Consider the following 13144-nt stretch of genomic DNA (forward strand, 5'->3'; position numbering starts at 1 on the left):
TGACAGTAGTTAAGTTTCTTTATGGCATTAATCAAATATTGATTGTGCCTTATTGGCACAGATTTGAAGAATATATGGTAATTAAGTCTTATGGCATATATTATATATTATATGCACATATTGAGTCTATTATATCTATATATAGTGTCATTGTATATTAGAATAAAAAAAAAAAGTAATAGGAAATAGATAATTTTTTAATTTATTTAAAAAAAAAATCTTAGATGGGTCGGGTATGAGTTTAAAATAGGAAATAGATAATTTTTATCAAAATGGGGTTAATTTTAATTGATTTGGGAATTTTCATCAATCGAGAGATATAAATGGTGAAATTAATAACGGCGAGATTATAAATAACTTTTATTTTAACGATACCTAATAAACTAAAGTTGAAATGTATTTTTGATCTTTTTTCTGTATATATTACGATACGTTAAAAATAACAAATAAATTATCCGAGATAGCTAAATTGATTGAACATGAATCTATCAAATATAATTTTTCATATTCACAATCTTTTACATATTTTCTCGATCGAACTCGATTAACTCGAATGTAATTTGCGAGCTATTACACTGACATTCCTTCTTGAGTGCCACATGCCAAACTTTCAACTAACATAATACATTAGCAAAACACCTGGCAATTTTTATTATACAAATAATTCAACAAATTTTGGTACAATCTGTTGCTTCATTGGCATTGTACCTTTTTTTTTTCCTTCTACAGCTCTCTGTTTGGGGATTTTTTCCCTCTGTTTTGGCGATCTCTGTTATCCCCTTCCTAAATTCATGGCGTCTTCTAGCTCCGGCAACTCTGTTCCTGCCGCCGGTAACCCCTTTTTCAGATTAAGAATTCTTTGCTTTTTGAGATTTGATTAACTTGTATGTGATTGTGTTATATAGAGGCAATTCAAGTTAAAAATTCAATCTTTTTGGTTTGTTTGTTCTTTTGGGTTGTTGGAATTGTGCTATATTGAGACAGTGCAAGTTAAAAATTAAATTTGTTCTTTTGGGTTGATGAGGTTGTGCTATATAGAGGGCAGTTCAAGTTAAAGATTCAATCTTTTTGGTTTGGATTAAGTTATGTGTTTTGTTTTTTGGGTTGATGGGGTTGTGCAATATAGAGGCAGTTAAAATTGAAAATTCAATCCTTTTGGTTTTGGATTAGTTTAGTTGTTCTTTTTGTGTTGTTAGGTTGTGATATAGCCTATATAGAGTAGTTCAAGTTAAAGATTTGATCTTTTTGATTTTGGAATAATTCATTTGTTGTCTATTGTGTTTCCATTATGGCACTATTTGGGTGCTGTTATTGTATCTTTCTTGTCGACTTTACACTTCTTTCTTATTAATAGCTATGCTTTATTCATTGTTTTCTTCTTTTTTTACTTTGGTTTACTGCACTTGAGTCGAGTTTCTTTCGGAAACAACCTCTCTACCTATGAGGTAGTGGTCTGCGTAAACTCTATCCTCTCCAGACCCCTATGAGGTAGTGGTAAGGTCTGCATAAACTCTACCCTCTCCAAACCCCACTTAGTGGGATTTCACTGGGTATGCTGTTGTTGTAGTAATAATTCATTTGTTCTTTTGGGTTGATGGGGCTGTTCTATGAGGCAATTCAAGTTAAAAATTCTAACTTTTTGGTTTAGGATTGATTTATTTTCTTTTGGGTTGTGCTATGTAGAGGCAGTTCAAGTTGAAAATTCAATGTTTTGGGTTTTGGATTAATTTATTTGTTCTTTTGGGTTGTTGGGGCTGTGGCATATAGAGGCAGTTCAAGTTCTGGTGTCCTCATTGGCGGATGATTCACTTATTGTACGAGAAGCATCAATGGCTGCTCTAAAGGAGATAACTTTCTTGTATGTACATTTCCGAACTATATCTTTCCAAGTCTTTTTTTTTCTGGGTCACATTGAATTTATTTTATTCTTTTTCTTTCAGAAATCCACTTCTGGTTCTTGATTGTTGCCTAACAGTATCAAGAGGTGGAAGACGGGTACTGTTTGTTCATTACTTACATTTTTATATTGTATGTGAACAATTGGGTAGTGTAGTTTTCTTAATTGGGGATTTTATGGATTTCAGAGGTTTGGGAATATAGCTGGTTTGTTTCAAGTGATGTCAGTGGCAATTCAAGCTCTGGATAAAGGAGATGTTGATCATAATTATCTGGCAAAGTTGGCCAAAATTGCTACTTCTGAGGTGATCTCAACCAAGGTAGAGTGTACCATTATGTTGTTCCCTCTGTTTTTAATTTGTTTATATTACTTCTCTTCCTTTTTAGTCCGTTTCAAAAAGGACACCTTTTTCCTTTTTGTCAACTCTTTAATTCCAACTTTCCAAGCTGCATCGGTAAGAATACATGATCAAAGGATATTTTGATACATTCTACATATCTTTAATTCTTTAATTTAAGATCACAAGATTCAAAAGTCCTTTTTATTTTCTTAAACTCCATGTCAAGTCAAACCAACCAAATAAATTGAGAAGCGGAGGGAGTACTAAAATTATGCTACAATTTGATTTAACAATTCAGGAAGGAGCTACGTCACAATGCTTGCTAATCAAATGCGGATCCATCATTTTAAGTGTTTCTATGACATGGGTGCAAAAGTAGCATATCTATGTATTTTTGAAATATTGACGACTATTTATATCGAGGTTGAGGAGAAAGCAGTGGGCAGTGGAGGGAAGCCAGAACTTCCACTAAGGTTTCAAATATATAAAGAAGTAAACAGAAGTAAACACACAAAGATGCCAAGAGGATTCAACATCTACTATATATACGTAAAAAATAATTTGAACCATGTATTATACATTGTCTAATTTTTCGCCAAAGGGGATTCGGATGAACCCCCTTGCCTCCACCTGGCTCGGCGCATGGCGGTGGGTTTGAATGAACTTGCTGTTGGACCCCTGCATCTATTTGTCATGAACTAGGAATCAACATGTAGCAGTTTAGAGTTCCGATTTAGAGTCTCATTATTGGAATATCAAATGTAATGTTTTGCACTTCGGTTGTTCTCTCTCGTCCATTCCCAAGGATTGGCTGGACTTGTGATGATTATAACTACTAGTTTTCTGATTCCTTGTTGTGGATTTATGGGTTTTATCCACCATGATTCTGATTGGTGTTGGAGGCAGTTCTCTGTCCATGTTGTTTGGGTGGGAGTTGTACTTCGTTATTTGTATACAGTATGTCAAATTTACTTCTTTCATGTCCCGTGCAATGCTGGTAGTGTTCATATTACTCTTAACGGTTAGTTTGATCTCATGATAGGAACTTAACGCTGACTGGCAAAGAGCTGCAGCTGGTGTACTTGTATCAATTGGTTCACATATGCCAGATCTGGTGAGTGTTTTTTCTTTTTTCTTAGAAAATAAATTTTTAGCTGAGGGAATGCTATCTGTGCTTTCTAGTTCCTATCTTCTTTTGTTTCCTTATGAATGGATTTTAGAAGAGGGAATGTGATCTTATGAACATGTATTTCATAATTCATGTTTCTTTTTTCTACGACTATCATAATATCTATCGAAGCCATATTTTGAGAAATTAAGAGCCTTGTGGTAGAGTACTAGAGTTGATTTTGTTATAGCTTGCCAGCAGTAAGCTGAGGAATTTTCAGTCTTGACTACTAAAAGGTGCTGTGGAACTCTTCAACTACTCAATGATTTTCATATTAGCTCTGTTGCATTTGTGCATCAGTTCATTTAAAAATTTATAGTGTTAAAGAGAGAGGTTTATCAGATTCTTTTTAGATATGCAACTTAGCATATCATATTCCGACCTGGTTCTTTGTATTGAGCCAAACATGTGAAAAAGTATGTGCTGACGGATGGTGGTGAAACTTGAATTTAGTATTTCTATGCAATTTAATACTCGGAGAATCGTGAAACCACTGCATCTAAAGGTTTTATCTGTTAGCGATGGGGCACTTTTATTTATTTATTTATCTATTTTTGCGACATGACGGTCCCTGATTGGGTATAAACCGGCATACATGAGATTATAGAATGTATATTTCCTTAAGGTTTTAGTAGGATGTTTTGGAAGAGAGTTTGGAAGGGAATTAGTGGGCTGGGGGATGAATTTCTACAACATACTAAATTAGAGGGTTAGAAATGGGACTGGATAATGTTTTAGACAGATTTTTGGATTGGAGAAGAAAACTTATTTTGAAGGGAATTGAAGTCATTTAAATAGAGTTTAGAACAATTCTAACAAAAATGGATCTCACTATTATAGTTGGATGGAAACAGGAATGGGATGAACCATTCTAACTGAAATGAGCAGAAGTGTGTAACTTGGAAGCTACAGGCATTCCATGAACCTCTTTAGCATTTTGGGACTCAGTTGGATCATGCCCTGGTCAACTCTTGATTTACTGCACTGCTAGTACAAAATAGGGCTGGGGAAAGTCTCTATCAAAGTTTGGAATTATACTCCTGCGATTATATGGTGGTCCATATGGAATGGAAGTAGTGCAAGAATTTTTGAGGATAGAAAAGAATCCTTAATTTCCTTTTGGGGCTGCATAGCTTCAGTTAATGATGTAGAAGTCATAATAAAAAATAAAATAAAATGATTTTGAAGCCATGGTCGTTAAAGTTATCATTCTCAAAAAAAAAAAAAAAGCCATGGTCGTTTCAACATGTGAAGTAGCTGCTCCGTATTTACTGTCCAACAATAGTCTTGATGCTGGAAATCAACAATAAGGCTCTTTACTTGATTAGAAAACCAGCTCTCCATGAACCTGAATGGGGGAAGTTGGTTTGTGCTGATAAGTAGCTGATGACTATTGCTGTAGCGACTCCACAAGAAGTGGCTTTATTTGACAGTTGAACTAGTTTGCTCTTAAAGTGATTTTATGGGTTGACTTTGACTAGATGTTAATGAATTGGGAGGCTGTGACCACACTAAAAATTCATCAGCAGAACTGTTTTTCAATTCACACATCTCACAGTCTGAAAATCCAAAACCTATCATCGTCGTTAATGCGTTGGAGTTTTGCTTGTTTGTTCCTTTATGATCTTTAGAACATTGAACAGCTTTACAATCGATGAGATCAGATGAAATTCTTTTCCAGCTGGTGCATTATGAATTTTCTTTCTAGCTGGTGCATTACCTTGGCAATCTATCATAATTTGTACATTCTGTCGTAATCCTTAATGTTTATTTCAGAGGAAATGCTTCTTTTTGTTAAACTTACTCGTCTCACCCAGAGAAGTACAAAAAAGCAGATCGTCACCTTCTTTTGTGCTATGTTTACTTCTGTGGCACAGTTACCCGACAAATAATTGTTTGTCTTTACTTTTTCTTTATTCTTGTTTTTTGATATTCTGAACTTTTTTTGTTCTAGTTTAATTCTTCGATTGTCTGTGGCAGATGATGGAAGAAATATTCCTCCATCTTTCAGGGTCAAATTCAGCTCTTCCAGCCATGGTTCAAATTCTTGCAGATTTTGCATCAGCTGATGGTTAGTTTTTTATTTGGTTGCAAATACTTTTGCGAGTCACTTTTAACATTATGACCCAAGTCACTTATCTGATCTACATCTATGACATTTGAAGCTTTGCAGTTTACTCCTCACCTAAAGGGTATACTGGCACGAGTGGTGCCCATTCTTGGAAATGTGAGGGACATCCACCGGCCAATTTTTGCAAATGGTAATAGATCCCAAAACTTTATATGCTCCAACATTTCATGAAAAGCTTTCTCTTGCTTTAAATTAGCATGTCATTCTCCTAAAAGAAGAAGTAGGAGCATTTGCTATTGGAAGCTGTGACTTCTGAATATTCCAGCGGGTTAAAATCTTATATTTTTGTTAAGAAGCTGGTAAAATTTGCTTGGTTGGTGATTCCTGAAGAGATGTAACAGTATGGGCTGATGAGGTTACCAAGGGGAGGGAGAAAGAGTTGTCTTCTCTCTACACGTTCTCCTAATTGCAATTGTCTGAGATTCTTATAGCTATGAGATAACACCTATGTGCTTTGAGGAGGTGAAGCCTATGAAGGAGTGAGACAATGGGGAATAGCAACGGGGAAAGGGCATCAAACTGGAGTTTAATATGGCTCTTGATGAAGGAAGGTTAGTTGCAAAAGGGGATAACAACTATCTCTTTAATCTGATGGCACATAAAACTTATGAGCTATCAAGAGGATCAAGGAGTTCTTTTTGGTTTCTTTTGATTTTAGTAAGAGGAGACTACCAAATTTAGGAGGGCGCGAGCGAGGAAAATCTATAGAAAATTGTTCTCTTGTAGGAATAAGTGACATGTGAAGCCAACATAAAGGAGGGTTTTCTTGGGAATTGCTCTGTTGAAGGATGTTTTTTACTGATCAATGACCCGCTATGACGCCTTTCGCTAAAACGATTTGCACAAGCACCGTAGTATCCCTCTCCTGCTATAGCGTCACCTTGGCTGCTATAGCGGGAGTGCGTAAATATAGCCTCTTAGCTGCTCCAAGACCAGACAATTCTTATCGCGTGCACTCCTAAAATGATTCCATGGTTTCTGAATTCACGCTTCCGAATATGCAGGTTAACAATGGATAGAATTGAGGGCCTAAACTACCCCTACGAGAAATTTCTCGATGTTGCGAGCCATGAGTGGTACAGGGAGATATGGCGGGTAGGCTTCTGTGTAAAGAGGGCTATTAAGTTGAAGGGAATGGCTGAATAAGCTTTCACCTTCTACAACCGGATTCAAAAGTTTGATTGGGTCCCTTGGTGGTAACTATTCTTTTTATAAAATACAGGTGGGTGTTGGAGTTATATGCTCATCTGGCTACGGTCCTATGGGATTCCCCCAACCCCACCATCTGCTTCCTAGGGGTGGACATCCCTATGAATGCCCAGTTCGTAAATTTAGCACTGTGTACCGAAGGTTCCTCATGATCCCTACATGGCCAAGCTGGGGGAGACGAATATGGCATGCTTGTGGAATACATCGGTGGAAGAGAAATACCGGGAAGAGGTTGATTGGTTCACCACAGATGGCCGTACATGCCACTACTATTTGCCTGATTCAAAGGTGGTTGATATTAGTTGGTCAGAGAATTTGCCCATTGGATAACCTTATCGATGTGACCTATCCCCGGGCCGTGGTGGTAGCCTGTATCAAACTGGGATCTCAGTGAATGTGGGGGATCAAATTGTGGTAGAGGGGAAAGATTTCTACCACGGCAGCAAGAACTCTCCTTCCCTTCATGGCTTAGGGTCTATACTATGAAGGCAAGTATAGGTTCCCTTAGATGACACGAATTATGAGGTTGAGCATGATGGCGTGTTCAACCCCTTACTTGTGAGGAAGGTTTCCTTTCCAGTAAGGGGTTGAACGCACTGTCATTCTCCACCTCATAATTTGTGTCATCTAAGGGCACTCCTACTTGCATGCATAGTACATACACTAGGCCAAAAGGAACGGGGACTTTTTGCTGCCGTGGTATAAATCCATTCACATTGCCATGATCTGCTCACCCATATTCACGGGGATCCCACCTATGATGTAGACTACCACCAAGGCTCGAGGATAGGTCATATCGGTAAGGTTACCCGATGGGTGAACCTTCTGGCCAATTAGTGTTAACCATCTCCGGGCGTCAGGTGAATAGTAGTGGTTGATAAGGCCCTTTGTAGTGAACCGACTCACCTCTTCCCAGTATTTCTCTTCCACTAGTGTATTCCGCAGCCATGTCATGTCAGTCTCCCTCAGCTTGGCTGTGCGGGGCTCATGATGAATCTGTGACACTCCCAATACTAAATTCACAAACCGTGCATCCATAGGGATGTCCACCCCTCGAATGTAGACGGTAAGTTGGGGGAATCCCATTGGACCGTAACTAGATGAGCATAGAACTCCATCACCTACCTGCACTGTGAAAAAGGAGGAGTTACCAACAAGGGACCCCAACCGAACTCTTGAATTCAGTTGTAGAAGGCGGGAGCCTATTCAGCCACTCACCTCATCTTGAAGTCCCTCTCTAGACAAAAGCCCATTTGTCGCATCTCCTTGTACCGCTCATGGCTCACAGCATTGAGAAATCTCTCATAGGGGTAGTCTGGTCCCTTAATTCTGTCCTTGTTAACATGTATATTTGGAAGCATGTGTTAGAAAAACATATAATCATCATAGGAGTGCATGCAATGATAAAAATATGGTCTTGGAGCAGCTTGGAGGCTGCAGTATTTCCGTTATAGTGACCATAGCGGGAGAAGGGGGGGGGTCTATGGCGCTTGTGCAGACTGCTCTAGCGGAAGGTGCCGTAGTGGGTGCTTGCCCGCTATAGCAACACCCCCTGTAGAGAAATGATAGGTCGCTATAGTGGCCTTCATCTTCCAGAACTCTAGGGGGGGTCGTCCATGGCGCCCCTTGGCCCAAAAATCTGTTTTCGACAAGTTTTTCTACAGGTCAGTGTTCCTTAAGTGCTCTTCTACTTCAATATGCAAAATCTAGTCATTTCGAGTCCTAGATCACTCCCGAATCTAAGTTTTTCATCAAGAACACGCCTTCAACTTCCCCACCATTTCAAACCCGTTTTTCGCCCTATTTCTCGTGATCCTCACGCCCAGAACGTTGTAGTAGCGTTGTGAACATAAGGGGAAGCCCCATGCTTCGGCAAGTTTGACAATCAAGCAATTATTTTAAGAAATCAACCCAAAACCTATTCTACTCTGCTCAACTCGTAGCATGCAATCGTTTTTAAGCATAAATGAAGTAAGGAGAGAAGAGTACACGTATTTACCTTAATTTCGTCGCTTTCAGACACTCTGTCTGGGAGGAATTTGAGAAAGGTTTAAGAGTTGGAAGAGGGAGAAATGGACATGAGAACCCATTCCTCTCCTTTTTCTTGATCCGCATCGAGCCGCTATAGCGGCAATAGTGCTGCTATAAAGGGGTCCAGTAATATGTGCGGGGAAACTATTTTAGTAGATTTGTGTGTTCCAATTTCCTATTCCGGTATTCTTGGGTACGCGGGACGTGGTAGCATTGTATCACTTGCGTAGGGGAGTACATTCTTGACATGTCAAATCGTGTGGTAAACCTCGATAACCGGTTTGTCTTCTTTCCGTCCGGGTAGTCGTGCGGGGACGAATGAGGGGTAAAGTGGTATCTATTGTAACAACCTGATCCGTCAATATATCTACGCCACTTCTCTTCCGTTCTAAGAATTATTTACTCACCAAGCAAGAGGAAAGTAATGGCACAGTGTTGTTGAAACCACCCCTAATTTTCTTCTGAATAAAAGCAATGAGAATTTTTCTTTCAAACATTTGAAATTCTGGTAGAGGTGAACCTTCTATTCATTGCAAAGTTATATCATCAGTGCACATGATTGGTTAAGAGTGATACAAATCACTAAGTCGTTTATTCATGAGAAAAGTTGTTCTAGTAGTTTATGTTACACTTCATGCTCAAGTGTTCTCTTTGTTTTCATTGAAGGGACTTATGTTTTTATTTTTTCCAGCATTCAAATGTTGGTGCCAATCTTGCTGGCAGTGCAGTGTAGACTTCCCTCTGTCTTCAGTTGTAGATGCTGATATCATGTGAGACCAATTTGCTGCTTCTGTTTGGTTCTGATTTTCTTCCAAGGATTTTCATTTTAGTTGTTCATGGTGAATATGAGTGCGTCGACTGTGCAGGTCTTTCTTGAATTCTGCATTTGAACTATTATTGAGAGTTTGGGCAATTTCACGGGATCTGAAGGTATGCCTATTTTGCTCTTTTTAGAACTATTTTAAGATGTCATCTTTATATGTAAACTGTCTTCATCCATATTTTTATTTTTTCATTTCTATTTTTCTTACGAGTCTACCTAAGTTTCCTCGTGAATGGTTATCAAGTTTTATGATCAACTTGGTTCCATTGGAGAGTACCTTTGACGAGGTCAATTTCTTTTGTTTAAGGAAAACTACATTTTGCTGAATCTCCCATTAGATATAGTTATATACACGAGTTTAGAAACAATGTCCCCTGAATTTACCAAAAACCTCTGTGCTAACTTTTTGCAAGTATCAACCAAAAAAAAATCAATAACAATATTACTTCAGTAAAAGTAAATGTTGTCTCATAGTTCCACCTTTCCTTTCCAAATTGTAACATGGTAGCCCGCATGACACGAGTAATGCTATTGAAGGGAGAAAGGTAGTCTCAGAAGTCATCTCATTGAGGTATTGTAGCAGTTTTAGAAGGGCGAGAATGCTAGAGAAGAGGGAAAGGAGGACCAATGTGAAGATTGCTTAGAAAGATTGGGGGAGAAGGGACAGTATAGAGTTGTCAACCATGAAGAAGGGACACTGTAGAGTTGTCAACCATGGAGAAGGGACAGTGGAAATTTGTCAAGCTTTGGAGACGGATAACAAAATGAGTTGTTTTTCAATAACCTCAATGGAGAAGAGGACATACTGGAAATGGAGCAAATCAAGAATGGAAAGTTCTCTGTCAACTCAGAATACAAGGAGCTGAATTCAGGAGTAGTGAAGGAAGAAGATTGGTCTTGGAAACCAAAGATTCGTTACAAAGTTAATTGTTTCACCTGGTTTTTGGCAAAAGAGGCAGTCTTGACCTATGTTGCTCAGACTCTTTCAAATTGTCGACTGGTGTGTGTCGGATCCTCTAAAATAGTGTATTTTTGAAGGATCCGACACGAGTGCGGAATCATTTTTGGAGAGTCCGAGCAACTTAGGTCTTGACACAGGAAAACCCAAGCAAAAAGGGTCATCAATTAGTCGCTGGGCAAGTTCTATGCGGGGAACAAACTGTGACAATCAACCATCTATTTTTGCATTGCTAGTGGACAGTCCAACTATGGAGGATGTTTATATGCCTAAAAGGAATCAGATGGGTGAAATCTGGAAACATAGCGGGTGTCCTAAGATGCTGGAACAAGGATGGTATGGTAAGTAAGAAGGAGGAGAGATGGAAGATTGTCCCGGCTTGTATATGGTGGTCAGTCTGGATTGAGAGAAACAAGAGGTGTTTTGTAGGAGTACAAAGCAACTTACAAATTCTTATGATGAGTTGCTTAGGCCTATTTTATTTTTGGTGTGAGTAAAAACTATTAGCTCAAACAGAAGACATATTTGGTGTTTTAGAATTTTTGTAAGGATAACATGAACCACAAGATGTAAGTTACTTTTGTTGGGGAACTATACCTGTTGGTGTAGTATACCTGTGGATATATAGAAGTAATGGTACCTCTATAAAAAAAAAGAGAATGAGTCGGTGGATAAGCTCTCGTGTCAGGTAATTCTTAGGGGTTTCCATGAGGGTTTTGATGATAAAATCATAAAGTTGATTACAAACATTAAGCATAGAGCTAGGAGAGCAAGCGCGGTGATGGTAAGAGGGAGGGTACGAGAGAGTAGGTGGAAGAAAGAAGATAATGAGAACACCGTGGTGTATGAAATAAAATAAGAGGAATGAGGGAGAAAGAGGGTGAAGTAAGGGGGAGAATGGGTGAAGGGCGTTGGTGCTGATAATATAATTAAGTAAATAAAAGTATGCTCTCTCTAACAACTTAATCTTTTAGATGAGATGGTCACACACTTCAACATGGTATCAAGGACAAATGTCTTTGGATCAAATCTCACCTCCACCTATTATCAAAAAGTGTTTGGCCATGAAAAAATAGATCAGGCTGGCATGTGAGGGAGAGTGCTGAGAATATAATTAAGTAAATACAATTATGTTCTCTCTACCGACTTAAATTTTAAGATGAGATGGTCACACAATCCACCGATTGTGAAGGGCATATACATTATTCCTGGGTGTCGGGATCTTTTTCTGATAAGGTAATATAACAAGTTGACTTATGAGTGGCCAATTTCACCTAGTGCTGTAGACGCACGGGACAAAGTTCAGAGGCCATGAGGTATTGGAGGTAGCTTGCCTGATGTTAGTCTACGCTTTCATTTGTCCTTCCACATTTCCATGGAAAATGTATTCTTGGATCTTTTTAGGAAAATAAGTGGGTTTCTTACTTATTTTCTTGTGTTCAGTACGTAAGCGAAAATATTATCCTAAAAGCATTTGTATATGATCTAGACAAATACTACGGGAGGTAAGGGTGAGAGTGAGAGGGTAGGGGTGTAGGGTGGTGGGGACGAGGGCTATGGAGGGGGGGGGGGAAGATGAAATGTATTGGATGGTGGAGAGTACCCAATCGATGTGGAATGCCACTTGTGGAGCTTGTTTTCCTATCAGTAGGGAGGTAATTTTCTCACTTTTAAGGAACTTGTTTCTCTAAAGAAAATGTATGCCAAAATTTTTGACCAAATAAACATGGAGAAGTTGGAAAATGTTTTCCTCCATACTGATCACAGCCTTGATGTAAGATCACATTCGAACTAGTTGATTTGATGATAGATAAGGGTGCTTTGAATCAGCACATAATCTATAGATGCTTTCACCTATTAGTATGTTGAATAGATTACAAACCTTTTGTTTTCTTTCCATTCCATTTCATCTGTTGCTCATTTTGAATAGGCAAGGGGAGAGGAAGTTTTGTTTCCTGACATGCTATTTCTTCTCAGGTTCGCTTATCTTCTGTGGAAGCATTAGGGCAGATGGTTGGTCTTATTACTAGGACACAGCTGAAGGCAGCTTTGCCAAGACTTATTCCAACTATATTGGAACTGTAAGACATACACTGGACTGCTATGATTCTAGAAATACATAATTTCAACTGACACAAATACTTCTGATGTCAAATGACTGGCTCCTTGCTTGCACTACTTTTTTTTTAAATAAAAAAACTTAGAAATGCTAGTGATACACTTTCAGTGGGAAAAATTGTTTGTTGTGTCTGTTTAGGCATTATGCGCTCGGTAACAACGATAGCTTTCGATTTTCAGGTACAAGAGGGATCAAGATGATGTAGCCTTTGTGGCAACTTGTAGCCTCCATAATCTATTAAACGCCTCATTACTGTCGGAAAATGGTCCACCATTACTTGATTTTGAGGTAGGAAACACATGTATGCCCAGTAATTTTGTACGACTGCTCAATTCTGTAGGATAACTTGCTATTCTGCTAATTCTTCTCCTATTACTTCTAATATCTAGTGATTATTTGTTTTGTTTTTGAAAGACAAATTGGGATCAGTTATTTATAGCATCTTGGTGAAGTCATTGTGACTGGTCA

At 38.5% G+C, this 13144-nt stretch overlaps 1 protein-coding gene across 5 annotated transcripts in view; it reads left to right on the forward strand.

Annotated features, from left to right (window-relative positions):
* The first annotated feature begins 672 nt into the window (after nucleotides 1-672).
* The window catches only part of LOC107031489 (protein SHOOT GRAVITROPISM 6), a 36737-nt gene continuing 24265 nt past the window's right edge, over nucleotides 673-13144 (forward strand). The window contains exons 1-11 of one of the 5 annotated variants that reach the window (XM_015232890.2): nucleotides 673-831; nucleotides 1768-1858; nucleotides 1941-1995; nucleotides 2085-2216; nucleotides 3280-3351; nucleotides 5386-5476; nucleotides 5571-5666; nucleotides 9468-9546; nucleotides 9643-9706; nucleotides 12535-12638; nucleotides 12856-12964. In XM_015232890.2, coding sequence (XP_015088376.1) covers nucleotides 792-831; nucleotides 1768-1858; nucleotides 1941-1995; nucleotides 2085-2216; nucleotides 3280-3351; nucleotides 5386-5476; nucleotides 5571-5666; nucleotides 9468-9546; nucleotides 9643-9706; nucleotides 12535-12638; nucleotides 12856-12964 — 933 coding nt within the window. In that variant the 5' untranslated portion in view covers nucleotides 673-791. Of the gene's footprint in view, nucleotides 832-1683; nucleotides 1859-1940; nucleotides 1996-2084; nucleotides 2217-3056; nucleotides 3195-3279; nucleotides 3352-5385; nucleotides 5477-5570; nucleotides 5667-9467; nucleotides 9547-9642; nucleotides 9707-12534; nucleotides 12639-12855; nucleotides 12965-13144 lie in introns of those variants that run through there. The other 4 variants (XM_015232889.2, XM_027919691.1, XM_027919692.1 and 1 more) reach the window with 4 other exon arrangements.

This window comes from Solanum pennellii, chromosome 9 (genome assembly GCF_001406875.1).
Source record: "Solanum pennellii chromosome 9, SPENNV200".
NCBI classification, from domain to species: domain Eukaryota; kingdom Viridiplantae; phylum Streptophyta; class Magnoliopsida; order Solanales; family Solanaceae; genus Solanum; species Solanum pennellii.